Source organism: Podarcis tiliguerta, assembly GCF_965153285.1.
Source record: "Podarcis tiliguerta genome assembly, chromosome: 3".
Taxonomy (NCBI): Eukaryota; Metazoa; Chordata; class Lepidosauria; order Squamata; family Lacertidae; genus Podarcis; species Podarcis tiliguerta.
Window position 1 is genome coordinate 118,290,858 of NC_139536.1, and position 26,365 is coordinate 118,317,222.

The following is a 26,365-nucleotide window of genomic DNA, read 5'->3' on the forward strand; positions in this document are numbered from 1 at the left end:
TTGGTGCCTTGCAAAGAAAGGAACGTCATCAACGACCCTCTGGCAGACAGAGACAGAATACTCTTCCCACCGCTGCACATCAAGCTCGGCTTAATCAAGCAGTTCACCAAGGCTCTGGACAAGGATGGTGTCAGGCTCTTCCAGGATTGACCTTGTGTCACGCTCTTCCAGGATTGACCATGGAGAAGTTGAAAGCTGGCATCTTTGACAGTCCTCAGATCCGTCAGCTCATCAGAGATCCAGAGTTCAGAAAGTCAATGAACGAAGTGGAACTGGAAGCGTGGAAGGCATTTGTTCTGGTAGTGAATAGCTTTCTTGGCAACAATAAGGCCAGAAACTATGCAGAACTTGTCAACAACATGCTGATTGCTTTCATAAACTTGGGCTGCAACATGAGCGTCAAGATGCACTACCTATTTTCACATATGGACCGGTTTCCCGAGAACCTGGGTTCAATGAGTGACGAGCAGGGGGAGAGATTCCATCAGGACATGAAAGAGATGGAGACCAGGTATCAGGGTTGCTGGGACGCAGTCATGATGGCTGACTACTGTTGGACTCTGAAGAGAGACCTCCGTGCTGCTGAGCATTCCAGGAGTTCCAAGAAACGGAAGTTCAAGCCCTGAAGTTTGAAAAATGGTGAAGCAACATGCAATTTACGTGTACTTACCTTTATCAATGCCCACCATTCAGTTTACAGTAAACCTGACCTGATGGAGAGAAACGGATGCCATTTCCTGATTCAGCAGTGCAAAAATACCCTAAATCAGTTGTAGAAATCTAGACAACATTCAAAAAGTAAAAAATTGTTGCCCAGTGTTATAAATGCTTGTATCTTCTCTACCAAACAGATGTTTAGGACAGCCTACCTACCCAAATGTGCACTGATTTCTGCTGTGATACAGTGGTACCTCGGGTTAAGTACTTAATTTGTTCTGGAGGTCTGTTCTTAACCTGAAACTGTTCTTAACCTCAAACACCACTTTAGCTAATGGGGCCTCCTGCTGCCGCTGCACGATTTCTGTTCTCAACCTGAAGCAAAGTTCTTAACCTGAGGTACTATTTCTGAGTTAGTGGAGTCTGTAACCTGAAGCGTATGTAACCTGAAACATATGTAACCCGAGGTACCACTGTACTGGGATGAAGTGGGGAAGGAATTTCCTGTGTGTTACAAAGTATGTTTTGCTATAGTCACATGCCTAGACACATCACAATGCTTCTAACATTCTGTAAATATGTAATGAGTAGGAAACATCTTCAAAACATACTTATCTCATCTACTCCACAATAGTCTTATGCAAAATTGAGTAAAAGTTTCCTTTGATTATCCTAATTTAAAGTCATCCTTTTATAATCATTTGGGCACAAAGTAAAGTTTAACATGCAATATGTGTGTATGTATGTGTTATACATATACATATTGTGTAACATCTCTAAAGCTTTTCCACTAGTCTAAAGTGGTTGAATGTTACTTCGTAAGTTGGAGAGAGAAATAAGCAAGTAGCAGCCGGGGGTGGGGTGGGGGGCAAAGCAGCTTGCCAAGTTCAGCTCATAAGTTTATTGTTCTAGCCAAAAGCCATGACAAACTTGTATTAGGCAATAGTATTAATAAAACAATGCAGAACGTAATCCTTATTTCCCTTGTGCATAGAATGAAATAAAAACTTTTGACCACTATTAATAATTCATATTTTTATCTCCAAAAGTTACTGAAATGTAAATTGCTGTGCTTGAACTGTTTAGCCAGAAGCCTTTTTTCCCATTTTATTCTTTAAAAAAACCCGGCCTGTTGCTGAAATGAGAAATGCTGGCATATGTAGAAAATGCTTGTGGTAGTGTGGGTGACGCTATATCAGTCTATTTATAGCCAGAGAGGAGGAAAAACAGCAGACACACAAAAATGGCTAAAATTAACTCTTGATTATTGACTTGCTTTTAACCTGCAGGTCTAAATCTGTGACTTTAAAAAAACAAGCAAACCTAAAATAACAACAAAACCTGTCTCCTGGACTTGCGCCCTAATCCTATGTAAATGAAGATTACCATATATACTCGAGTATAAGCCGAGGCACTTAATTTTAGCACAAAAAAACTGGGAAAACTTATTGACTCGAGTATAAGCTGGTTCACCACACCACAGACCTGGTGGCGGCGGCGGCAGGAAGAACAAGCAGCCCAAAACGGCTCCTTTCGGACCGCTCTTCCTGCCGCCACCCGCCTCACTCAAGTATAAGCCGAGGGGGACCTTTTCAGCATAAAAAATCTGCTGAAAAGGTTGGCTTATACTCAAGTATATATGGTACTTCCATGTGATTATGCACAGGATTGTCACCTAAATTCTTCATTGTGGCCTTTGTGTGGCCACATCAGAATGAAGCTACAAACCTCTGGGTACAAGAGGCCTCCTGCCCCATGAGAGTGTACAAGACTCAAGGGGCAGGAATTACTATCTTCCCATTAAGTTCCCTTCTGGCCACCACAAGAGCACTATTGCCAAGTTATTTCCTCATCCAGAGAGCTCCCTTTTACTGCCCTGTCCTTTACCTCTTTTGCTTTCTCTTTTCTTTTGTTTGGTTCTTTTCTTTCTTGAGTGCACTTTATTCTATCTCTCCCCCCTTTTTCTTTTTTTCTTTTTGCTGCTTTCTTGGCCTGAGGGCCTACTGGAGGGCTAGCACCCTGCCTTGGGTGAACAGGAATGTTACTTATTCTGTCTCCCTCCGGAGCATGTTGGATTCCTATTCCCATTGTCCAGTGTTTACTAAGCAGTCCTGCATCTGTGATGTGTGTGGGTTTTTTGGGGGGGGGATTGTTAGCCGTTAATCAGTTGATATGTGATTTATTTTGTTTTGTATTGACTTGCCTGCCAGTGCTAAAAAAACCTCTGGTCTGCTTATTTGGGTGTCTGTTTTCCCAGGTTAGGAAGACTGAAGCTTTGATAAGAGCAATTGCTTCAGTCTGGGAGCTTCTATAGGAACTGGGGCTCTCAGTTGGGTTCTGATCCAAGCAAGCGTTACTGTGTGCTTTCCCGTACTCCTGAGGAGCCCCATTCACAGCTGGTGGACACTTTGCCAGCGGCTTTGAAGTTCTTGCCTGGCTCTTAGTCTCCTCTTCTCCTCATCAGATAGACATATATGATGGCTCCTTGGAATGAAGACTGTGGCCATGGTGGATATCTGCTGGAGGGCCCAGCTCCTCATCTGAGGAAACCTCGGGTCTGCACAGGGTTCAACGCTAACACTGGGTGCCAGGGTGGCTTCCTCAGGTGGCAGTAGCTTTGATGGGCCGTGGAGCCTAAAAGGGATAGAGATTGGAAGGGCAAAGGCAGGTTCAGGAATGGTGTGGGCTGGAAATCAAACCCTTGCATGGACAGATGTAGGCAAAGCCACACACTTCGCAATCTTGAATATCAACTTAGTTACCCTCTCATTTGAGCCTCTTTCTTGTAACTTACAGCCTTGGTATGTTGCTCCTCTTTGGTTTTGTGACTGTTATGAGTATTAAAGCAGTTTGTAAAAACACACACAAGTAGGGCTTGTACTTCCATGTGCCTGAATTACATACAGTACGTTTCCGAGCACAATTTAAAGTGTTGGTGCTGACCTTTAAAGCCCTAAACTGCCTCAGTTCAGTATAACTGAAGGAGCGTCTCCACCCCCATCGTTCTGCCCGGACACTGAGGTCCAGTTCTGAGGGCTGCGAGAAGTGAGGTTACAGGGAACCAGGCAGAGGGCCTTCTCGGTAGTGGCACCCGCCCTGTGGAACGCCCTCCCACCAAATGTCAAGGAAATAAACAACTATCTGACTTTTAGAAGACATCTGAAGGCAGCCCTGTTTAGGGAAGTTTTTTAATGTTTGAAGTTTTATTCTGTTTAATATTCTGTTGGGAGGTGCCCAGCGTGGCTGGGGAACCCCAGCCTGATGGGTGGGCTATAAATTATTATTATTATTATTATTATTATCGACTCTTCTCTTCTCCCTCCTAGTTGAGTATGTTGTGGAGTATGACTATGATGCAGTGCATGATGACGAGCTAACTATTCGAGTTGGAGAAATCATAAGGAATGTGGCAAAACTAGAAGAAGAAGGATGGCTTCAAGGAGAGCTCGGTGGGCGAAGAGGCATGTTTCCTGACAACTTTGTTAAGGCAAGTTCATCGCAATTCTTTGCTATAACAGTTGTGCAACTTCAAACATTAAATCATACCTGTACTACTTGACATTAAGCTTGGAGATCAGAACTATTTCAATAATGATACAGCTGAAATTCTAGAGTGGTGTGCGAAAACCTTTGTAGGAAGAAAGACCTTGATTAGTTCTAGAAATTGGCTGGGAATATTCTGAAGAGTTGTAAATTTAAGGCTGTGATTTGTTTTCTTTCGTATTGCAGCTTACTATTCGACTTTCCCTATTTATATTTTATGGTATTTTCTTCTTAAGGTTGCAACTTGCAAAATCTCTGAATTGGAACCCATTCTATTCTTTAATGCCAGTTGTATTCCTCGCTGCAACTGACATAACAAATGTGCAAGGAAAAAGTTACTAGGTTCATGCATATTGCATCACAGTGGGCCAAACTTGACATTACGGGTGACTGATGAAAATTGTATCCCTGCATCTAGTTACCCCCTTCTCAGCCTTTATGTCTGATTTAGCTTGTACCAATATAATGACTTCAAGATGGTGTACTAGATGCAGTTGGATGGAAAATGGATAGTGTACAGAGTCATTTATGTTTGGTACCTCACTAGTGGCTTTTAGTCCAGAAATGGGTTTGGGTCTTGTCTCCCTCACTGCTCCATTTGAATGGGTCTTCTCTCTGCACAGAAGCTTGTACAGAGTGGTTTTGGAGCTAAAGTTCAAAGACTTTATAAAAAATGAATATCTGTGGCCAAGATATTTCTCAATCAATGCAGAGATTCTTTTGCACTGTATAGAAGTTTTCATCCTTCTTGAATATTTACCTGCTTTGTTGTTTGCAACCACCATCTGACATTCTGCAATTTGGATTGTATGAGTTACTTGTTATTTTGCCTAACATAATGACTCCTTGAAATCTCATAATATAATATAAATTTAAAAGGAGAAACAGCTGGTGGTGAAATGGGATGGAGAAGAATCTGATCCCCTGGATATCATGACTTGAGTGTGGTGAAAAGAGCTGTTAAAACAGAATTGGATCTGGCCAGGTGGCCAGATCCTGATCTCTTCTACCCCTTGTGGGCCAGATGAGCAGGTGGGCAGCCAGTCACTTGACACGGCCATGATGTCGGATGATGGGACCTTTTGGCAGGTCCTGACAATTGCTGGGACTTCAAAGCACCATGCAAAGAGCCTTGCTGAGTGCTTTGAAGCACCACCTGCCAGCTGATTGTTAGTGCTTCAAAGAGCTGAGCAGGGCTCTTTGCAAGGAGCAAGAGGCTTGCAATGGGCCCTTCTCCATAATGTGCAAGCCCCTTCAAGGATTGCACAGCTGATGTCAACTAGCTCCCTTTTACTGCCAGTCAGCTGATGGGCAGTAAGAGCAAGCCTCTTTTACCCAAGCACAAACAGGAGCTCAATTTAAGGTTCCTGATTCTACACTAGTGTGATGGGGGAGGTGGTATAGTTTGGGGAAACAAAACTGGAAGCCAGATTGGGACTGCTGGTGGGGCCTCATCAGGCCCATGGGCTGATGTTTCTCCATCCCTAAGCTAAAGGATTCGAAATAAGGAAACAAAGCCAAACTTCCACATTTTCAGGATGTATGTAGAATATTTTTCATCAGGGCTGAAGGGCACAATTTCTCAACAGCAGGATGACATGCTTGATGTCCTATTCTGAGTAATGAAATGCTGTTGATGTTGTTGCACTGAAACAATTTGCCTGCCAAGTATTAGGAATGTAATGGATTCGGAAGGGGAATGGACTTCAGAATACCCTCAACAATTCTACAGTACAGATACCTTAACCTACACTTTAAAAAATCTTGCTTTCACATTTGGTACTACTGTATTTTAAAACTTGAATTTCTAGAGCTGTTGTTGGCCTGTCAGAATGAGAGTGTAAGTTACCTCAGCTGCCAAGTGAGGTGATGTTAAATAATGAACTTAGCAGCAGTGGGCTTTCTTTGTTCTCCCAAAAGCTTTGTTTAGCTCAGGGGTGAGGAACCTTCAGCTCGCATGCCCCTTGTGCCCCTTCAGGCTTCTCCACGTTTGTCCGCTGAGGCCATTTCAGGCAAGCCACACCTACCTGCCCTGCACCTGGCATCATACAGGTGAGGATGGGGCTTGCCCAAAACCTGCTTTGTGCGGCTCCCAAAGTGCCTGGCAACCAGCTGTTTGTCAGGAGCCTTTGAAGCGCTGCACAAAGCTGGGACCCAGTTTCAAGGGGCATCCCTCTCTTTGGCACCAGCTGATTGTGCGCCTGAGCCCAGTGCCAAGCAGCCTCACTCCCCCTTTGCACTGACTGAAGGGAGAGTGATCCTGCTTAGCACTGGATCCCCACTTTGGCAGTGCTTCAACTCAGCAGGGTCACTCTCCCTTAGCATCAGTAGATGGGCAGTGTTCGAAATTCCCAGGAAGCCTTTTGATGTGCTGAGGAGGGACCCTTTCCATTGTGGTATGATTTGCATAAGTAAACAAGCTGTGAATGTGGTTACCTTAAATGGATTGCTTCTCTCTTGGTGAAACCTCCCCTTAAATCGATAACTTTGCAGGTAGCAACTGAAGACAGTCTTTCAGGGTGAGACACCTTGTGGCTGGCAAGTTTTACTTGTAAGGCTTTCATGAGCTGGTTGATTATTGAAGGGGCTTCTCATGGTGATCTTGCTTTTCAAGAGTGCAAGGGCCTCTTTTCTTGCATTTTCCTTCATTTCTTCTCATAATTATATTTTTGTTGGCTTGCCAGGAAGAATAATGGTTTCCCCCCTTTATGGTTTCCCCCCTTTAGATTCCACCTAAACATTAGGAAGAACTTCCTGACAGTAAGAGCTGTTTGACAGTGGAATTTGCTGCCAAGGAGTGTGGTGGAGTCTCCTTCTTTGGAGGTCTTTAAGCAGAGGCTTGACAACCATATGTCAGGAGTGCTCTGATGGTGTTTCCTGCTTGGCAGGGGGTTGGACTCGATGGCCCTTGTGGTCTCTTCCAACTCTATGATTCTATGATTTGAATTCTGCTGCATCATTTTGCTTTTTAGGAGTGCAGGCTGAGCATGGGGGTGGGGAGAGCAGACTGGAAATTACGACAAAAAGAGGGTTTTTGCCGGGGGGGGGGGAATGCCCTACCTGTGCATTCTGAAGTTTGATTTTGTGTATTTGGTATGGAGAGAAGCGTGTAAGTGGAATAAATATTCTTATATCTTGAAAAAGATAACAAAACCATTCTGGGTTTGGTCCTGCCCACTTGTGACCGTGAGTGAGATTTACTGAATGTGTGTTGTCTGCTTTTTGAACTCAAGTCTGCAGCACAAGACAGAGCATCTTAAGATCTAGCCCTTCCTGGAGATGCTGGGGGTTTAACCTTCTGCACTCAAAGCAGCTGCTCTGCCACAGAGCTACAGTTTGCAAAGGAAGAGCAGTTCAGAGAGGCTAAAGCGCACCCTATAAAACTGCCTTTCACTGGCTCCGACCATTAGAACGTCAATCCAGTTCTAACTGGGTGTTAGAAACAAGCCAGCTTGAAGCCCTAGCATGTTCCCCTCCCCCACCCCAGCATTTCATTTCCAGATTGAAACTGACTAGTCCCCCTGCCCCCCCCCCCAGCATTTTCACATTACCATTATTGCCCTGCTTCCTCCTGCAGCAAGAAGGTTCACATAAGCAGGAGTTTCACCTTGGAATTTCCTGAGTGCCACACGCTGTACACATTGTTTTATCGTGAGTACTTCTGGAGAAAGCAGCTTTTGGACTGCTGGGAGTTCAGCCCTGTAAAACTGCCACTTTTTACTCACAAGGTGAACATCTGAAGAGCAGTACCTATTCTGATTTCTCAATCCCTGCCAAGATTACGTACAGCATACATACAACATTTTAGGTATTTGTAAGCTGTCTTCCCACAGTCTAAACCATGCTCAAGGAGGCTTACAACATAAAAAATTACAAACACAACAAAAGTCACCATTAAAATAAAGCATCAAAAAGTACACAGCCAAATTGAACCATTTCCACACAAATCATAATAAGATCTAAAATACAGATACAAAAAACCCCCTGCAAAACAGCAACAATCTCCCCTCCCCCCCCAAAAAAAAACACTTCTAACCCAAGACGCAGTGCAAGATTACTGGCCTGTACTCCTTCCACTATCAGGCAGCAACAAAGAGCATGTTTCTGTCTGCATAACGTCATTCTTTGTAAACTATGGATTATATTCCTATTTCTGCCCCTCCACCCCCCATTCCAGCAACATCCCTGTGGTCCCTCAGGTAATCCAGCAGCTACTGTGGGCCTGGAAGACCCAGTCCAGCCTCCAGAGCAGATTTTGGGGGCTGTGAGAAGAAGTCCTGTTGAGCGAATGGAGACCTTTTCTGCTCACGCAGGAACAGCATTGGATTCAACTTGCAACCTTTATCTTTCCAGTAAATAGGTCATGAACACCCCACCATTTGTTCTTTCTGCTAGTACTCTTAAAAATATTTATTTTGACTTTGTGAAGCAGTTTATCAAGTAAATGAATCTTTTGCATAAATATTTCTGATATTAATATTGCAGACTGAACTGTTACTTTGATTATCTGTTCAAGGCACTTAGGCAAATGAAAGAGCTTTTTATTTATTTATTTTAAAACTTCTTAATTTTTAATTGTTTGTGCTCATGAGCTGTGATTGGAGCTCCAGTTCACTGCTGGAGAAAAGGTTGGTGATCTTCTTGTGCAGCAGCAGCAGCAGCAGCTGCTACAAACATCGTATGAACCAGGAAGCTTGCTAGTCGATACTTGAACTTTGGCCAGAGCAAGAACTTGGCTTGAAACTTGGTTCAAAATACACAATACGCACAGACATACCTGGGTGTGTTCAAGCAAATATGTCTTTAGAACCAGTAAGTTCATTTTTCCCTTGTTAAAAGCAGTGATATAGTATGAGAATCACAACCTTTTGTGAGTAGTGGGCTGAACCTGGTTAAACTGTTATTGTACTCTGATTTTTTAAAAACAATTAAGCTGAATGTTTAATTTCATGACCTAGTCTGATGTAATGTCTGTAAATTATGTGAAGTTTCCTAGGTTTACATAACTGCCTAGTTTAGTTCAATTTTATTATGCTTGGATTCAGATGCTGCTTTTAATTTTTTGGCAAGTTGTTAATATTTTTTTTCGTGAACTCATGAAGATGCAGCTCATCTGAATTTACATACTGGGGAGTGGAGCTCCTCACAGTGTTCCTGCTTTGTTCAGGAAGCTTGCACTGGGGTTTTTTGGTACAATTTTGCTTTGGTGCTGTCTTCTAAAGTGAAAATACAAATAGACTCTGGTTGTTGGTTATTTCCTTAACTCTTGCGCCAAATGTGACAGTTGCTGTAAGGAAAAACTTTACTTCTCTACTTTTATCATCAGTGCAGAAGTTCTAAATGTGGTTTTGCCTTTGTCAGTCCTTTAAAGTGTTTTCAAATCAAATCTCTCCTATATTTGTTATGGCAAAGCAAATCTTAGATAACTCTGAGTTTATATAGAGGTTTAAATAAATGGTTTGGACCAGGAATGACCCTTTTCTGGTACATTATGAGGAATGGTTGAAGGAGCCGGGTATGTTGGCCTGGAAAAGAGGAGGCTGAGAGGAGATATGAGAGACATCTTCAGATATCTACAGGGCTGTTCCATGGAGGAGGGAGCAAGCTGTCTGAGGCTTCCCTTCCTTCAGTGCAGGGCTATAGCTTGTTATGAATATTTTAGGCTCCTGTAGTCAATCTCTCTTCTCACCCCACTGCCCCCCTGTTCTTATCTTTACTAGGAAGTTAAGAAAGAGACGGACTCTCAGAATGATGATTTGCCAGTCAAGAAGGAAAGGCACGGAAATGTTGCCAACCTTGTTCAGCGCATGAGCACTTACGGGCTTCCAGCAGGAGGATTCCTGCCCACTTCCCAGTCTAAAAGCTTCAAGAGGAGTATGCAATCATTTCCTTGATAGCTAGATAAATCTCTTGTTAAGTGGTACTCTCAGATCATGTGCAAATAGGTCTTGCAGGTTGTTTTCCTAAATTATTTCAGAAAAAAATAATAATGCAAGGATATCTGCTTAATATATGATAACATTGTCACTCCATTGGCAGGTATTATACTGTCCTCTCAAACCATTATAATTCAAATACTGTCATACTTTTCTTATTCACATGTTGACATGTTTTTTACATTTATTTTTTGAATTCAGCTGGTGGAAGAAGTTGAAATCTGATCACAAATTCTAACAGCCATGCCCCATTGCTGTTAGAATGTACAGTTACTACAGGAAAATCCTTTTCTACGTGCTGGTAGTTAGATAATCATTAACAGGATCCTGGTAAATGGGCTCCTAATCTGATACAGCAGTCTCTTCTTACATTCTAGACTCCAGTCATTTTCCACCTGCTTGGCAGCACCCAGCAAGGGTATCTGCTTTTTCCATCATGTTTTCTATTGAACCGTTAGCAGAACTCTTCCATGCCACTCCTTCTGCTCTTAAGTGTGTGTGGTGCCGTGAGAATAGTCCTTAAGAGATCTTCAGCAAGTTTCCCAAATGTCTCTACAAATATCCCTTCAAATATCTGCATTTGGCCTGTATTAGTGCTGATATCAGGAGGTATTTCTCGACATTGTTCTGAAATGCCTTCCTCCAGAGCCTAAATAGGTATGCCTCATGACTAGAGGATAATGATGATGCACAAATATGGCTCACTGAATGAATGCATCTTCAAATGACATACAACTTTGCAATAAGAGGGTAGAAAATTTCCCCTTTGGCAGTATGTTTGTGCAAATCCTTAGAGGGATCCCAAACAAACATGTTTGTAGGCACACTTTTAGAAGATCATGAACTTGTTTCATTCCATTTTCAACAGATACATGGATTATGCTCTACATTGTGGAGCCTTGTAACCAGATACTATGTGCTGCAAGTATCTGCCTGTTCATGTGGATTTACTCAATTTCTATTGAAACTGCTGTCTGCTAACTCACCTTTAATGATTTTAAGGACACCCATTTCTGAAAATATTTATGTGTTCCGCTAATAAACCAACACATAACACTTCCTGTATTTGCACTTGAAGAGCTGCAGTTAGGAACCATTGTTCACACGCAGCTTCAGCAAGTGCAATGATAAGTATAGTTTCTTTTACAGATCTGTTTAATTTTGGTTCCAAATGCAAGTCAGGACACAATTGATTGAATGAGTTCTGCGTTCCTTTCATTGTTAAATGCCCCATCAATTTCAAGATGTCTCCTAGCCACCATCTTGAATTGAGAGTCCCTTGCAATTCTCAACAGTTTTTCATGTTTATAAATGAGTAATGAAACTAAAATGAACACCTGTGCTACGTTTCAGCATTCACAAATGAATTTCAAACTGATCCACACAAAAATTGCTTGTTCTAGGCAACCAGAAAGAAGGCATATATATAGGGTAATTTCCAGAGGGTGTCGCTACAAGGAAGAGTTTACTAGCACCTGCTTCCTGCTTTTAACTAACTGGTTTATCATTGCATGCAAAAAGAACAATTCATCCTTTGGGGACATAATGACAAAACACCGTTAGTTTAGGACAGGAACCCTAAGGCTTGCTGTTGCTTGTTCACTTAACATTCAGCCATGGTGTACATATAGACCACAAAGTCTGTGCTATAAACAATATGTTAGGCTTTAAGCTGCCATGAGAGTCCTTGATCATTCTATAAGAATGCATATCTTAATGACTTAATTCCAAAATGTAACATATAAAATTGTTTTTAAAGGTAAACTTCACTTTGAGTTAATTTGTTTCTCACTTTCAACAGAATCGAAAAAACGGCAATGTAAAGTTCTTTTTGAGTATATTCCTCAGAATGAAGATGAGTTGGAGCTCAAGCTTGGAGATATTATAGACATTAATGAAGAGGTAAGCCATTTTACAGAATTATGGGGGATAAAATGAAAGTTGTTTCTCACAGAAAGAAATAACTGAACTATCCACATAAACATTGGGAAATTAACCAAATGGGATAGTCAGAATGAAGATGTCGACAGTTGAAGATAACCTAGAAATAGATACTTAGAAATTAGAGGATTAGAGTATTTTGGAAGTATGTAGTATACATAGTGAAATAATGAGGAAGCTAGATTTGATAAGAGGAGGATGTGAAGCTGCCTATTTTATAAAACAAATAGACTTGACTGAGAAGGTGGTAAGGGGGTTCTGTCTGAAATGCATTTCGGGATATAAAACGTCATGGGAAAAATAATGGAAATAACTTGCTTAGTGTTCAGTCGTGACAGATTCCAAGTACTTGGCAAAATGCAGGAAGCACTTGTAATCTGTTTAAAATCACCAGATTGGATAATTCCATTTCTACATCCTCAGGAAGATAAATTGGAACCCTGCAAAAAACCTCAGGCTTATCTATTTTATTTATTTAAGACATTTATAAACTGCTTGATTATTCATATTTCTAAGCAGTTTGCATAAAAACAATTTACAGAAAATCACACACACAAACTTACCATGAAAATGAACACTAGCTTAAACTTCCTGCTGGAACAATACAACCTTAGTTGTGTGCCTGAAGTTCAGCAAGGAAAGTCCTTGTTTAATCTTCGTAGAGAGGGAGAGGCACAGGCTTGGGGCCTCTGCATGGAATATACAGCTTCTAGTAGCTCCAGGGGCATCCTCCCCCCCTGCAAACAAGAGCCCCTGCTCCAGTTCAAGGCCCATTCAGAGTAGGATAAGCACCCTGCGAGGGCCATAGCCCTGAGGCAGGGCCTAGGGAGAGCCTCCAGGCCCAGAGAGAGCAGCCTGGAGGACCACGTCTGGTCGTGGGCCTGAAATGCCCCAGCACCTGGCTGTTTGCTTCCCCCATACAAGTTGTGGCAAGGTATTGCTGGAACGATTCTGGTGTAACGTGAATGGAGGGACAGGGGATGGGTTTGGTGTGTGTTAGTTGGTGTGTGTGTGTTATCCAGCTTGGAAAGGGTGAAAGTGGAGACTCCTTCCCGCCAGGACAAAGCAAGTTCCTGCTCCCCTTGCTAGCCATTCCTTGGCCTCAGGCCTTATCTCACTTCTAAGTACTTTGAGGTAGGAGTTGCCAGTGCGGTGCCCACCAGCTGAGGTTGAACTCCAGTTCCCATCATTCCGGATACCTGGGCCATGCTGGCTGGGGCTGATGCAACCTGGAATCCAACACTTGACGGCACCATGTTGGTGAGCAAGAGACACTCTAGTCTATCACTTTAAAAAGCTTACAAAACTTCAGCCTTAGCTTTTGGAACTGCCTTTACAGGTGAGCAGTTTTAGACATCTCTGTCTCCGTGTTCTGATTTCAACTTGGCCACCACAAAATTAGCTTCTTTGTCTCAGAGGAAGTTCATTTTCTGTCCCCCGCTCCCTTAGACCAACCACTGCCCCCTAATTAGAATGTAACTGTGATGCGCCTGATTATTTGATATCTGACTTAAAATGTAGAACAGGACATTTGTTACTTACTTACCATGAGGATTCCTTCTGGTCAGGTGCATGGATGTATCCAAGATTATATTCTGCTCTCAGGCGCTGGCACAAAACAACTTGAAATGGGCCTTTGATGCTACTCTTTAGCACAGGGGTCAGTACTTTTTTAGGAGGTCCCTCAGACCTTGTGGTGGAGGGGGGCTTCTCTCTCTCCTCCGGCCCCTCCCCTCCCCCTGCTTTCCTACCTCCTCCGCTGCTCTGCCTGCGCTTTGGCGACAGTGGCGGCGCCTCTCCTTTTCGGGCCAGCTTTCGCTGGCGCGGGGCCAGAAGGCGCTCCAACCTCCAGCCAAAGCCCCGCAACGCCCGTCACGATGCCCACAGCGCGGACATGGAGAGGCCGGGGGGTTGGTGGTGAGTCTGAGCCGCGCCTCAGCGCGAGGGCGGCAGGCTTCAGATTGGCTGGCACCCATCAAAGCCCAGCTCCCCCGACGCCCGGGGGAAAAATGCCCCCCAAATGGTGCAGCCTGAACGATCACGCTGATCCAAGCAGCGATTCCAGGACCATCTGCGGGCCAAATCCAGAGGGCTGTTGGGCCGGATCTGGCCTGTGGGCCTTAGTTTGCTGCTGACGCCTGCTTTAGCCCATTCACGAGGGCTGCATGTGGTTTGCCCTGCTAAGGCTCTTTCTCTTTTTCTCTCCTCTCTGCATTCTGTCTCAAGCTTGGTCGTGGGGCAGAACTGATGGCAGAATCTGCAGTGGAGAAAGCTAGACTACTTTATTTGCTGCCTTCCTAAGCAAGTGCAGGATATTAAGCCATTGTTGAATACCAAGGCAGGAGAAACCCTCGCTGTGAGCAACCTGTGTTCTGTTTGATCCCCCAGTGCTAATATTGGATACATATTATCCAATATTGAATTCCTGACGGTCTTCTTTAATTGGCATATTACAAAAGCTGTGAGTTAATTTTCCCTTTGTGATCATCCTTTCTACAGGTGGAAGAAGGCTGGTGGAGCGGAACACTAAATGGCAAATCAGGACTATTTCCTTCTAATTTTGTAAAAGAGCTGGAGGTCATAGATGACGGAGAAACCCATGAAGACCCGGATGATGCAGGTAGCGCGTCTTGTGTTTGCAGACAGTTCTATGGTAGGAGAAGAGGGCAGCAGCTCCAATCTTCACTTGTGCAAAATGGGTCAGTGATAAAAACAGTATTTTAATAGACGAAAGGGAAAAGGTCTGCTATTTTCTGAGGAAATATTTAACAATTTCTGCATGATTTTTTTGCTGTTGTAATGTATGAAGGTGTCAACCGTCAACTGTCATTCTATTTTAGTTCAAAAATTTAAACCAAGTTAAAACAAAAAGTAAAACTTGAAACAAGTCCTAGAAGCAGGTTTTCACATAGGTATTAAGACATTTTCCTCCTTAACATTGCTTGTTAACTATTTCCACACAGAGCCTGTTTTTCCTGACCCGCTCTCACCTGTAACCCCACCAGGGAATATTACTGAGTCTGGGCCTGCGCTGATAGCACAGCCAAAGAAAATCCGAGGAGTTGGGTTTGGAGATATTTTTAAAGAAGGTTCTGTGAAGCTTAAGACAAGATCACCCAGTAATGATTCAGAAGAGAAGAAGCAAGATAAGGTATTTTATTTTCCATGTGTAATTTGTGATGGCATCTTTTCCAAAACAGCAACATTAGTTACTACTCAGCATCTTAAGCGTCTATTAGCATTGTAACTTATTTGCTGAAGATTTTTATTCTATTGAAGCGTTGCTGCTTCACAGACAACCTTCTGCAACAGTTACTGTTGGCGGCTTTTATGTAGAGCAGTGGCAGGCACAGAATTGTTAAATTGCACAGTATCCCACCTTTTGCATTGGGAGAGGAACATCCTCAGTTTCTAGTCTTTGATCGTTACAGGGAGAAGTTTGAAAATGTGACAGTTTAAAAAAATCTGAAGTTGGGATGCCAATCAACTAGTCACGGCCAAATGTTCTCAGATATTACATGAAATGAAAAATGCCCTTCTGTAGGTGGCAGAGCAGCCTCCCGTTTGAATGGCGCTGTTGTGTCCACTGATAGTCAAGGTAAGAGTCAGGGTAGGGAGCCGCGTCTGTGGTCCTCTAAGTGTGCCTGTTGAAACACGTTTGGATAAAATCAGTTCCTGCTGTAGCTGTGCTTTTCTCAAGGCAGTTTTGGGTGGGCACTTGCCGCATTAGAAGCTGTTGTTTCTCTTCTATACACGTATCACAATAGGCAGATTCACCTCGGGAAGTCTATTGGTCAGTAACCTGCCAGGCTTACTTTTGAAAGAGAAAGTGCAGTCTTTCCACATGCCCAGAACTCCTTGGTAGTAAAGCTGTTTTTGTATGTATGATTTCTGATGTGCTAAGTGTAGGTGCAAAGCTGCCTTGAGAAGACCCCCTCACGTGGTTGAGGTTTGCTCTCTCTCCCCTGTGGGTGTTTCATCATCCCATTCTGGTAGTATAGAGGTTTCTCCTGCTCTGCTATTTGACAGGCAATGGAGAGCTGTCTGTTCTGCATGATTCTCTATATGCGACGCTTACCTTGGTTCTGGTGCTGCCGCCTGTCATTCGCCAATGCTGCTGTTCCCTCTGGGAATGCTGAAGCCTCATCATAGACCTTGGCAGCTCTTAAGGATAGAGAGTGCACCATTAGAACACAGACCAAGCTGGAGGAAGCACATTCGTGTGCTCCATTTGGAGAGGATTAATTCTTAAGCTAGCAGCCATAGAAATATAAATGCAAATCCAGATAGCTTGGCACAGAAAGCAGGTACAAATTGTGTAAATGTCTGCATATTACCTTTAAGGAACACTGCTTTGATTCCTGTACAGTGGTACCTCGAGTTACAAACGCCTCAGGTTACAAACGCTTCAGATTACAAACTCCGCTAACCTGGAAGAGTTACCTCGAGTTGAGAACTTTGCCCCAGGATGAGAACAAAAATCATGTGCCAGTGGCACAGCGGCAGCAATAGGCCCCATTAGCGAAAGCACGTCTCTAGTTAAGAACAGTTTCAGGTTAAGAACGGAGCTCCAGAACAAATTAAGTTGGTAACTAGAGGTACCACTGTAGTAGCATTTTAGTTGGCAGGTGACTGTTTGCTACTGTTCCTAAACTTAAGTAATAATTTTCCAAACAAGAATAAAATTCTTGCCATATGTATTACATTATAATGCTTGTTCTACACCTTGTTGATCATATGGGCAGGAGCTTTAATTGCAAATTCAAGTATATCTGGCTCTTGCCTAGGGACCATTTTTAACCTTCACATTTCTTGTGTAGCCATTATTTACTCATCCATCTGGACCAAAAGTAACCCAATTTCCTGGTGCAACGAAAACAGAAATTGCAACTGAGGTAGCAAAAACAGAAACAGAAAACAAACAGAAAGGTATTGTTTTATATTTTCATATTGTTTTGTGATCTTCATGTTAAATCTTTAAAATAGAAGCCATTATTGAAAGGTTTGCTGTTAAGGCTGTGCAAAACTTCAGCAAGCCAGTGTTTTTCTCAAACGCTTCCACGAATTCCTCATTTGACGGATGAATAGGAATAGCTCCCTGTCCGGCTGTTAGTCTACCTCTCTGCCCCTTTACTACCAGCATGATAATGTAGCCCCTCCAAACCCAGGCTCTGCGGGAGGCTTTCTGCCAGCCTGCCACACTTGATCGCGGGAGGCTTCTCTCGGCTTGTAGTCTAGCATTCTGCCTCTTCCGTCACCCCTTCCCTCAAGACGCTGCTTTCCTGCTGCCATATTAATCCCCCCTCTGTCAGCCACCCACTGCTATTTTTCTAGAAAAAGAGGTGTTGGGACTCCCTTGTTCTCTTCGAATGACAATGGTGCCCACCTGAGAGGTGCCGGAACTGAGTTCCAGTGAGTTCCCACTGAAAAAAAGCCCTGCAGCTGCCCATACGCCATGGTCTCCATACCAATTTGGCAGGGGTGGAGTAAAGCTTATGGGTGACAGAAAAATACCCACACACAAAGACAGCATTTCTGCTTTATGAGGGTTTCAAGGACAGAGAATATTGCAAGACAATGTATGCAAGCACATGGTAGGTACCGTATTTTTTGCTCTATAAGACTCGCTTTTTCCCTCCTAAAAAGTAAGGGGGAATGTGTGTGCGTCTTACGGAGCGAATGCAGGCTGTGCAGCTATTCCAGAAGCCAGAACAGCAAGAGGGATCACTGCTTTCGCTGCGCAGCGATCCCTCTTGCTGTTCTGGCTTCTGGGGTTCAGAATAATTTTTTTCTTGTTTCCCTCCTCCAAAAACTAGGTGCTTCTTGTGGTCTGGCGCGTCTTATAGTGTGAAAAATACGGTATATAAAATCCACATGTTGCATCTTTGTATATCCTCCTTGTTCTCTTTCTTATCCTTTTAGCTCACTTCCTCTATCCTTCTCTTTCTCTTTAATTTGAAGCCACAGCTGACTATATTTTACTTGCTGCTCTTCTGCTACCAGTGGACTCTCCCCGCCCCCCCCCGCCCGCCGCCGCCAACTCCAGCTCACCAATCCTTGCTCCCTCCCACTGCTATTTGCCCATCTAACTAGTCTTGTGGACACATCCCTGATGTTCTGAGTAACCACCAACACATTGTTGCCAGCTAAATGTTAAACAGTGGTCTCATTCTGGGCAATTACATGTCGGATTTTAAAAGTACATTTGTGTTCAATTACTGTAAATTCAGCATATTTTACTAGCTATTTTGTTGCCATCCATCTCCTCAATGTCCTACTGGTGAGCTTTAAACACTGGCATTCATGCAACAGGAGTGCGCTGGGCACACATAATATTTATACTTCTTTTTTCAGCTAAGGAATATTGCAAGACCTTATTTGCCTATGAAGGTACTAATGAGGATGAACTTAGTTTTAAAGAAAGTGATATTATTCAAATAATAAGCAAGGTAAGACATTAATCCATGTTCCTTTTCTGTTAGTTCTAGGCATGCCAAAGTGAAGTTTCAAAAGTTTTTGGATGTTGTCCAGTAAAATTAAGTTTTGAATGCTTAAACTAACAAACTAACAAATAAGTATATTCAGTATTGGACTATTCTTGGTTCATATGTTTTATAAGAGACTATGATTAAGACTTCTGTACATCTGAATTGGAGCTTCCCTATATAATTAACCTTTATAATATATATTTTTTGATTGCTTGGACATACAGCTTGTGGTGGTGGTGATGCTGATGATCATGATCATTCATTAATTGGGCTATTAGACTTGTTTGCCATGATATGCTTATGTAAGCATTCACATAAATGCTTGTAAGTATATGCATAAATATGCACTCATATGACAACTCGTGCATCAGTTACTGAAGCCCCAGTTTCTTTAAAGGAAGTGATAATTGCTCGTGGAGAAATGTAGTCTGGACCCAGAGGATGTCAACAATCCTATGCCAGTGACTAACATTCCCTTCCTGAGTAAGTGACTGGTCACCTCCAGTCACTCCTGGATGAGACTGTTTTTCTAGAATCATTTCAGTTGAGTTTTAGTATGGTTTTGGGACAGAAACTGCCTTGGCCGCCCTGTGGGATGGCCTCTGCCAAGAGAGGGATGGGGAGTAAGACCCTGTGGATTCTCTTGAACCTCTCAGTGACTTTCAGTACCATTAGCCATGGTATCCTTCTGGAGGTTTGGGGTAGGAGGCACTGCTTAGCTGTGGTTCCACTTCTGCTTGTATGGCTGATTGCAGAAGGTGGTGCTGTTGGAACGTTGATCGACCCCTTGGCCTTTATGCTATGGGGCCCTGGGGGATCTGGTTCTCCCCCCGCCCCTCATGCTTTTTAACCCTCTGGAAGAGGTCATCTGGGGATTCGGTCTGAGGTGTCACCACTATGTGGATGACACCCAGCTTTATCTCTCTTTTTCATCAGATGCAGGTGAGGTGGTAGATGACCTGAATCGGTGCTTGGGTGCCGTAAAGGACTGAATGAGGGTGAACAAACTGAGATTCAATCCAAACAAGATGGAGGTACTATTGGTGGGTGGGTCGTCCACCCAGGTGAATGGTATTCAGCCCATTCTGGATGGGCTTGCACTCCCCCTGAAGAATTAGGTCCACTGTCTAGAGGTGCTTATTGATCCAGCATTGTTGTTAGAGGCTCAAGTGGCCTCTCGTAGATAGAGATCTTTTTATCAGCTTTTCTCGCTAATATACCAGCTGCAACCACAGCCAGATGGAAATAGCTTGGGCGCTATGATCACATTTCCTTTAGAGTGTGGGACTGCCTTCAAGAATGGTCTGGAAGCTGTTGTTGGTCCAGAATAGGACCACAAGGTTTTTAACAGACAGGGTGGTTGAGCCTGTTTTGCCAGCCTATTTCTGGGCCCAATTTAAAGTACTGTTGTTTACGCTTTAATGACTTGGGACCAGGTTACCTGGGAGATTGCCTTCTTCTCCGTATATGCTTGCCTGAACCTCTAGATCGTATTCAGAGTCCCTGCTTTGTATGTTTCAGCCAAATGAGGTTGAGGCAGGTACACAGCAGACTTGGCAGTGAAAGGCCGGCTGTGGGTGCCAGGCTTTCTTAGTCACTCAGGCTTTTTAAACAGCTGTTGTTTTAAAGAAACAAAATCTGGGCTCTCATTGTGTAAGTTGCATTTGTTTTGAAAACTGAGCAGTAAATTATATTTTCCTCCAAACTATGTGTTTTCTGGGGAAAAATACATATTCTACAACTTTTTTAATTGTTTTTACAAAGAACTGTTTGTTGTTCTAGGATACTGGAGAGGCTGGGTGGTGGAAAGGCGAGCTTGGTGGGAAAGAAGGAGTTTTTCCAGACAACTTCGCAGTTCAGATTTATGAATCAGATAAAGATTTTCCTGTAAGTTCTCACTATCATTTTATAGAAATCATGTACAGAGGCAGAGATAGAACAAATACTGAACATATTTAGCTCATTAGTCATTTTTACTCTTTAGGCCTCATTATTAATTTCTTTTAAAATTACTTTTTTAGCCATAGCACTTAAGTTACAGACATATAGGCAACTCTTGAAAATTATACAATACCTGTGGCATTTTACAGACTAGTAATGGCACAGTTTGTCCCTGGGTACATCCAGTAAACCAGAGGTGTCCTTAATCCAAGTGCATCTAACCTACAGCAAAGAAAATGGACTTGCTGGATACACCTGGGGACTATTGTCTAAGTCAGCATATAGCATTCAGCATTATAATTGACCCTCATTGGTGATTGATATCATGTCCCCTTTGCAGAAGCCAAAGAAGCCGCCACCACCTGCAAAAGGTCCAGGTATGCAAACCAAGATTTTATCTCTTTAACTTTTGACTAAAAGAAGAAGAATTGATTTGGGGCTGGTACACTGTTCTATTGGAGATACACAAGTTTGTTTTTAAAGCCCTGCCTTTTAGTTTAAAATAGTGCTCAAGGTGGTCCAACATTACAATACACTTAAAAACAGTTGACCAGTATTAAAGATCATAGGGGAAATCTTGCTATGGCTGAGATTGTTCTTAACTCGCAATGTGCATGTAAGCATAAATACCAGTGTGTTGCATGAGTTGCTTTCATGTGATACCTTGAATGTTATGTATCCAGCATTTTCCTACTGTTCCCTTTGTAGCAATGCATATAATAGTATAAAGGGTTTTCCATGACCATGTGATGGAATTATTTCAATTTATTTTTACAAGGACTGTGGACTTAACACACATTTTGAAATACTTCTACTTTATTGTGTTGCCTGCCATTTTTGTATAAACTTAAAAACTATAAGGATTCTGATTCTCCCTTCCTCCCTCCCCCCCCCAAAGAAAAAAAACATAGTTCCTAAGTTAATTATTGGGTTTGCATTCAGGTTTAAAGCCAGAGTTTCTGATGGCAGAGAAGAAGTTTCCTCTTCCTAAGAATGAAGAAAAAGGTAAAGGCCAGTTTGATCCCTGATCACATCAAGACAATAAATGACTGACACAGTAGTTTATAAATTTATTTTTTTAAAAATGTACATGGGCGTGTCTCTGAACCTGCCACGCCTGACAATTTCTCTGTAGTTGACTGCTACTCTACACTCCCCAAGAAACCTTCCTTCTTCGTCCACAGGGCTCACTGACGGGGAAACCTTCGCTGCATCTTTGCCAATTCTTAACATTTGGTGCTTCCGCCGCCTGCATGGGCTTCCCCCTCACTAGGGCCTCGTAAAACATGCCATTCTGTCTTTATGCTCTGTCACTCCTCTGTCAGCCATCTCAAGGGCCTGCCAACTGCAGAAGCAACACGTTTGCTCTGCTGGTTTATCCAGTTCAGAGCTAGGAAGACCGGTAATCCAGTGTGGTTTATTTTCCTCTTCTGGCACATGCTCACTGTTTCTCTCACCCCAGACCCCCTTTTAATGCTTCTCTTGAATAAAGTTCTTAATTGAACTCTGGGCTATCTATCAGTCAAAGGAGATGTAACCAAGTAGGATTTTAATTTACAGCATGCTGAGTTTACTTTATATAGAGACTTTCTGCTACAGAGGTCTGAGAATTTTATGGAATTACTTTACACTACTCTATTTAAACATTTATAGTCTGCCACTCTGTTGAAAAATGCTCACAGTGGTGTACAATTAAAGGTTAATTACTAAAACTGGAATAAACCAATTCTAAAACCAGTCATAAGAGAAGAAGTGAGCCCTTAGGGCAACAGTGGGGAATCTGCAGGTCTAGTAAGCCCTGCCATGTGTTTTGGGCAAACCGCCCCCAGTGCCAGTCATCTAACATTAGAATAGGGCAGAGAGAGAGAGAGCGGGGGGGGGCGAGATAGATGCCTCTTTTTTGTGGTTATACAGTTGCTATTTGCCATACCAACCTTAGCTCCATTGGACTGTAGCTCCCAGAAGGTGGGGCAAGTTCTCTTTGAGACCTCAGACTTAGCCTGGCAACTGTGGGATTACAGTATTAGCTACATGGGCATGCAGTAGTCTTTATTGTTTGATGTTCGTACAATTTTTAAATGTTTCTCCTTATTTTATTTTTCATCATGGTGTGGTGTTCTACTGCTTTGTTTGTTACCCTGGGCTCCTTTGGGAGGAAGCGCAGGATAGTAATTCAGGGCTCCGCATATGTCAAGACTGACAAATGGTGGACTTATGAAAACACAGCATCAAAGCATTATGTGAACAAACACTTAAGAACCTTGAGCTGGCATGTTCCCCTTCACGCAGGCTCTGTACTTCAAATGTATTTTTTGGTGGCAATATATTGTCTGATGTTCATGCAAACAAAGAAACTATGGGTTGTTTTTGCTCTGCAAGCCAGCTTGTAAACTGAACCTTGGAGAGATTTCAACAGCGTGTAGAAGTTACAAGATTCCACCCTCTTATTTTGGGCACTTAGCAAATTGATTTGTTCTTTCCTAGCAGGTGAGTATCCAAAGCAGCTAGGGAGACCCAAGAGCTTTTAGAACTACAAAACTCAGGTTTTTGAAATTTAGAGAAATTGCCTATAAAGCATTATAAGAGAAAGATTATGGCTTCTTCTTCTTTAGCTCATTTCTTGCTGCCTGTTGCACGTTGCCTGTCATGAACCATGTCCACCCGTTTCAGCACAACCTAGAAGGGAAGAAGCCCCTTGGCAAGGATTCTGCTGTTGCCTGGCTCTCCTCAGGGACAGCAGGACCCTCGCCAACCTACTCAGGAGTAGGGGGACAGGCAAAGGAAACAAATAAATAGCCATGTCTGTTATAGAGACTATGCCATTTTAAGGATGTTATAGTTAATGTAAAATGAGATACATTTGGGGTGAGTTTTCTTCCTTAGGGTTGTGGAATTAAGACTGATTTTCAGCCAGTTTGCATTTTATATGGAGGTCTAGTTGATAACAAGTATGTTGCATGTGAAACTTGTTTTAGTATTTCTAATTCTAATATTATGTAGCGTATTATTATGGAGAGAATTACATTTTTAGGAAACCGTTTAGTATAAAGAGCGATGCAGCAAGTTTGAAGAATTGTACATATTACACAACCATTTTGGAAGGACTACGGCTGTTGATTCCAGCTGAAAAGTGATAAAGAGCATTTCCTAAGAAGTTAGAAGCCATCAATCAGTTGTATAAACTTGAGAGAGACTCATAGCTGAAATTTACTTTTTACTGGGTACCTGTAGTTGGTGGTTCATAGTATTTCTTGTTGGATATTTTGTATGAGCGTGGGTTGTTTTTTTAAAAAAAATGTTCTTTATTTATATTAAGTAGTATATAGATACTATTTATATATATTTGAGTTTCCTCATTGTTCTGATCATTCTGAAATTCTTACAGTACACATCTTTATCTTTTGATTAAAAGTCAAGGAGTCCATTAGAAATGATGGCTCTTCCTTTCCTAGGACTCTTGTTGATCTACCTACTGATTTAGAGAACTTAATAATGTTCATGAATGTTGATGTTTGAGAAGTGTAACTTTTTTCAGTTCTTGACTTTCTGGAGACCAGCTTCAGTCCCCATGGGATTTTCTGGATCTGAGAATACCAACTAAAAGGGAGGAGTTTGTTGCTTTAGGCCTTAATCCAGTTTTGGCTTTCTCTACTTCTTTCACAGCCAGCCTTGTTCAGAATTCTTCCTAGCAGGGCTACACATTTGGGGGCCCTCTGCTCAGAACACCCTATATCTGGGAGACGCTCCTAATAAATTGTAACTGCATTGTTTGTATGATGTCAGCTTATGAAATAGCTAATGGTAGTTGTAGAAGGTCACCCAGATACTACTGACAGATATTTCTGTTTTATTTGCCAGATGAAAAATCAAGTTTGGATCAGAAAATATCTAAACCAGCAGCTCCTCAAGTACCACCCAAAAAGCCTATCCCGCCAAACAAGGCAAATAATGCATTGAGATCTGGGATTTCGCCTTTAAAATGGCCAGATAAACCAGTTGTGCAACCAACAATATCTAAGTAAGTATGCCCTTTCCTTACATGTGAAAGCCACAGAATTGTAGGGTTGGAAGGGACCCCAAGGATCATCTAGTCCAACCCCAACCAGATGCCTACAGGAAGCCCACAGGTAGAACAGGAGGGCAACTGCCCTCTTCCACTGTTCTCCAGTGGCCAGTATTTGGAGACGGGAGCCTCTGATCCTGGAGGTGGCTGTCATAACTAGCAGTTACTGAAGACACTGCCTTATTCCTTATCTACCCAGTAGGTCACTGCAGTCTGTAGGAGAGCTTTTCCTGCAAGCTCTAAGCTCTCCAAAGCCCCCTCTGCAGTAACACAGCAGGGTTTACAGTGTGGTTGCCCCTGTTCTGTGGAACAGCATTTCTGTCAAGATACGACAAGCAACTGCCAGCTGCTCTTTCCAGAAGCACTTGAAGATGTTTATCCATCTGTTAGGGTTTCAGTCTTGCTTTAAATGTAGTAGTAGTAGTTGTTGTTTTACCTGTTTTAAATTATTCTGTGTGTAATTCTCCTTGAGAGAATATTTTAGAAGGATGATGAAAGGGAAGAATCCATGCGCAAGAGGAGAGACTGAAGCAGGGGGGACCACATCCACTCCTGAGCCTCCAAACCAAGATTTGGAGAACTAGATTCATGAGCCTATTTTTATGAACATGTGTATCAAAAAATAAGCCTTAAATTGTCAAAATTACGCTGGCGGTTTTTTGTTTCCCTATTTTGCTATAATACCTAATGTTAAATCATTTTCTCTTTCAAACACAGGACAAATGGGGATGTTGTTTCCTGGCGACCAAAATCGGAAATTGAACCAGCAACAAAACCAAAGTTAGATTCTGAACAGTTACCACTGAGACCAAAATCAGTAGAGGTAGATTCAGTTGCAATAAAGAACTTAAAAGAAGCAGGTAAGCTTTAAAAAGAAAGGAAGAAGCATAACTGGACAAATGTTCTGTTCAGGAAAGCTAATGACATGAAAGCGTGGGTTAGTCTGTGGCAGAGTACGATGCTTGCTTTTACTGCAGCAGGTTAACACATAGACTTTACACCTGGGGTCGGCAACCTAAGGCCCATGGGCCACATGGACCCTTGCTGCCGCTTGGGGACCCCTGCCGCCCGCTCAGTTGGCTAAACCAGCGCGGAGCAGAGCGGGGACCACCTTCCACGATGCTGGCTGGCTTCGCATTGGCTGCAGCCAGTGGGAAGCTGCGCACGCCTCCTCCGCGCCGGAAATAGCATTTGCGCATGCGCGCATACACACTCCGGCCCACTGCAGTGTCTGCGGGACCGTGAACCGGCCCAAGCCACAAAAACTTTGCTGACCCCTGCTTTACACAAATGAACTCCTCAAGGCGCTTAGTTTTCACAACTTGGCAACCCTGCTCATATACATACATTCTTGCATCATTTGTTATTCAGGTTGCTGCATTACAGATACAGTAAGTTGAGACTTGAATGGCTGAATAGCTGTTTAATCGCATAGAATCATTTACTTAACACTTGTAGTTGTATATGGTTTTCTAAATGTTTAATTGCAATCTTATTCTGAGAAAGAGATCAGAAAGTTACAGAGTCAGTTGAGTTTTGTGTCTTGCTCCCAATTTTCATTGTCACCTTTATTTTTAGTATGGAGTCCTCTTTTAGCATATTAATTGCCACTCTAATCTTTATTTTCTGCGCTGATATTGGTAGAATCATAGATTCATAGAAGGGTAGAGTTGGAAGGGACCACGAGGGTCATCTAGTCCACTCGCCTGCAATGCCCATCGTGGAGCTTCAGAGGCTCCAGCTCTACCGACCGAGCTGTCCCAAGCTGACTGAGCTGTGTTGATGGTTTTTGTCAT

The 26,365-nt window shown here is 42.8% G+C and overlaps 1 protein-coding gene across 4 annotated transcripts in view; it reads left to right on the forward strand.

Moving 5' to 3' along the window:
* The window catches only part of CD2AP (CD2 associated protein), a 41,180-nt gene that overhangs the window by 6,110 nt on the left and 8,705 nt on the right, over positions 1-26,365 (forward strand). The window contains exons 2-13 of one of the 4 annotated variants that reach the window (XM_083435585.1): positions 3,984-4,144; positions 9,921-10,074; positions 11,938-12,038; positions 14,577-14,697; positions 15,083-15,228; positions 16,898-17,006; positions 18,432-18,526; positions 20,348-20,452; positions 20,847-20,883; positions 21,449-21,511; positions 24,365-24,524; positions 25,287-25,429. In XM_083435585.1, coding sequence (XP_083291711.1) covers positions 3,984-4,144; positions 9,921-10,074; positions 11,938-12,038; positions 14,577-14,697; positions 15,083-15,228; positions 16,898-17,006; positions 18,432-18,526; positions 20,348-20,452; positions 20,847-20,883; positions 21,449-21,511; positions 24,365-24,524; positions 25,287-25,429 — 1,395 coding nt within the window. Of the gene's footprint in view, positions 1-3,983; positions 4,149-9,920; positions 10,075-11,937; positions 12,039-14,576; positions 14,698-15,040; positions 15,229-16,897; positions 17,007-18,431; positions 18,527-20,347; positions 20,453-20,846; positions 20,884-21,448; positions 21,512-24,364; positions 24,525-25,286; positions 25,430-26,365 lie in introns of all 4 variants that reach the window. The other 3 variants (XM_083435583.1, XM_083435582.1, XM_083435584.1) reach the window with 3 other exon arrangements.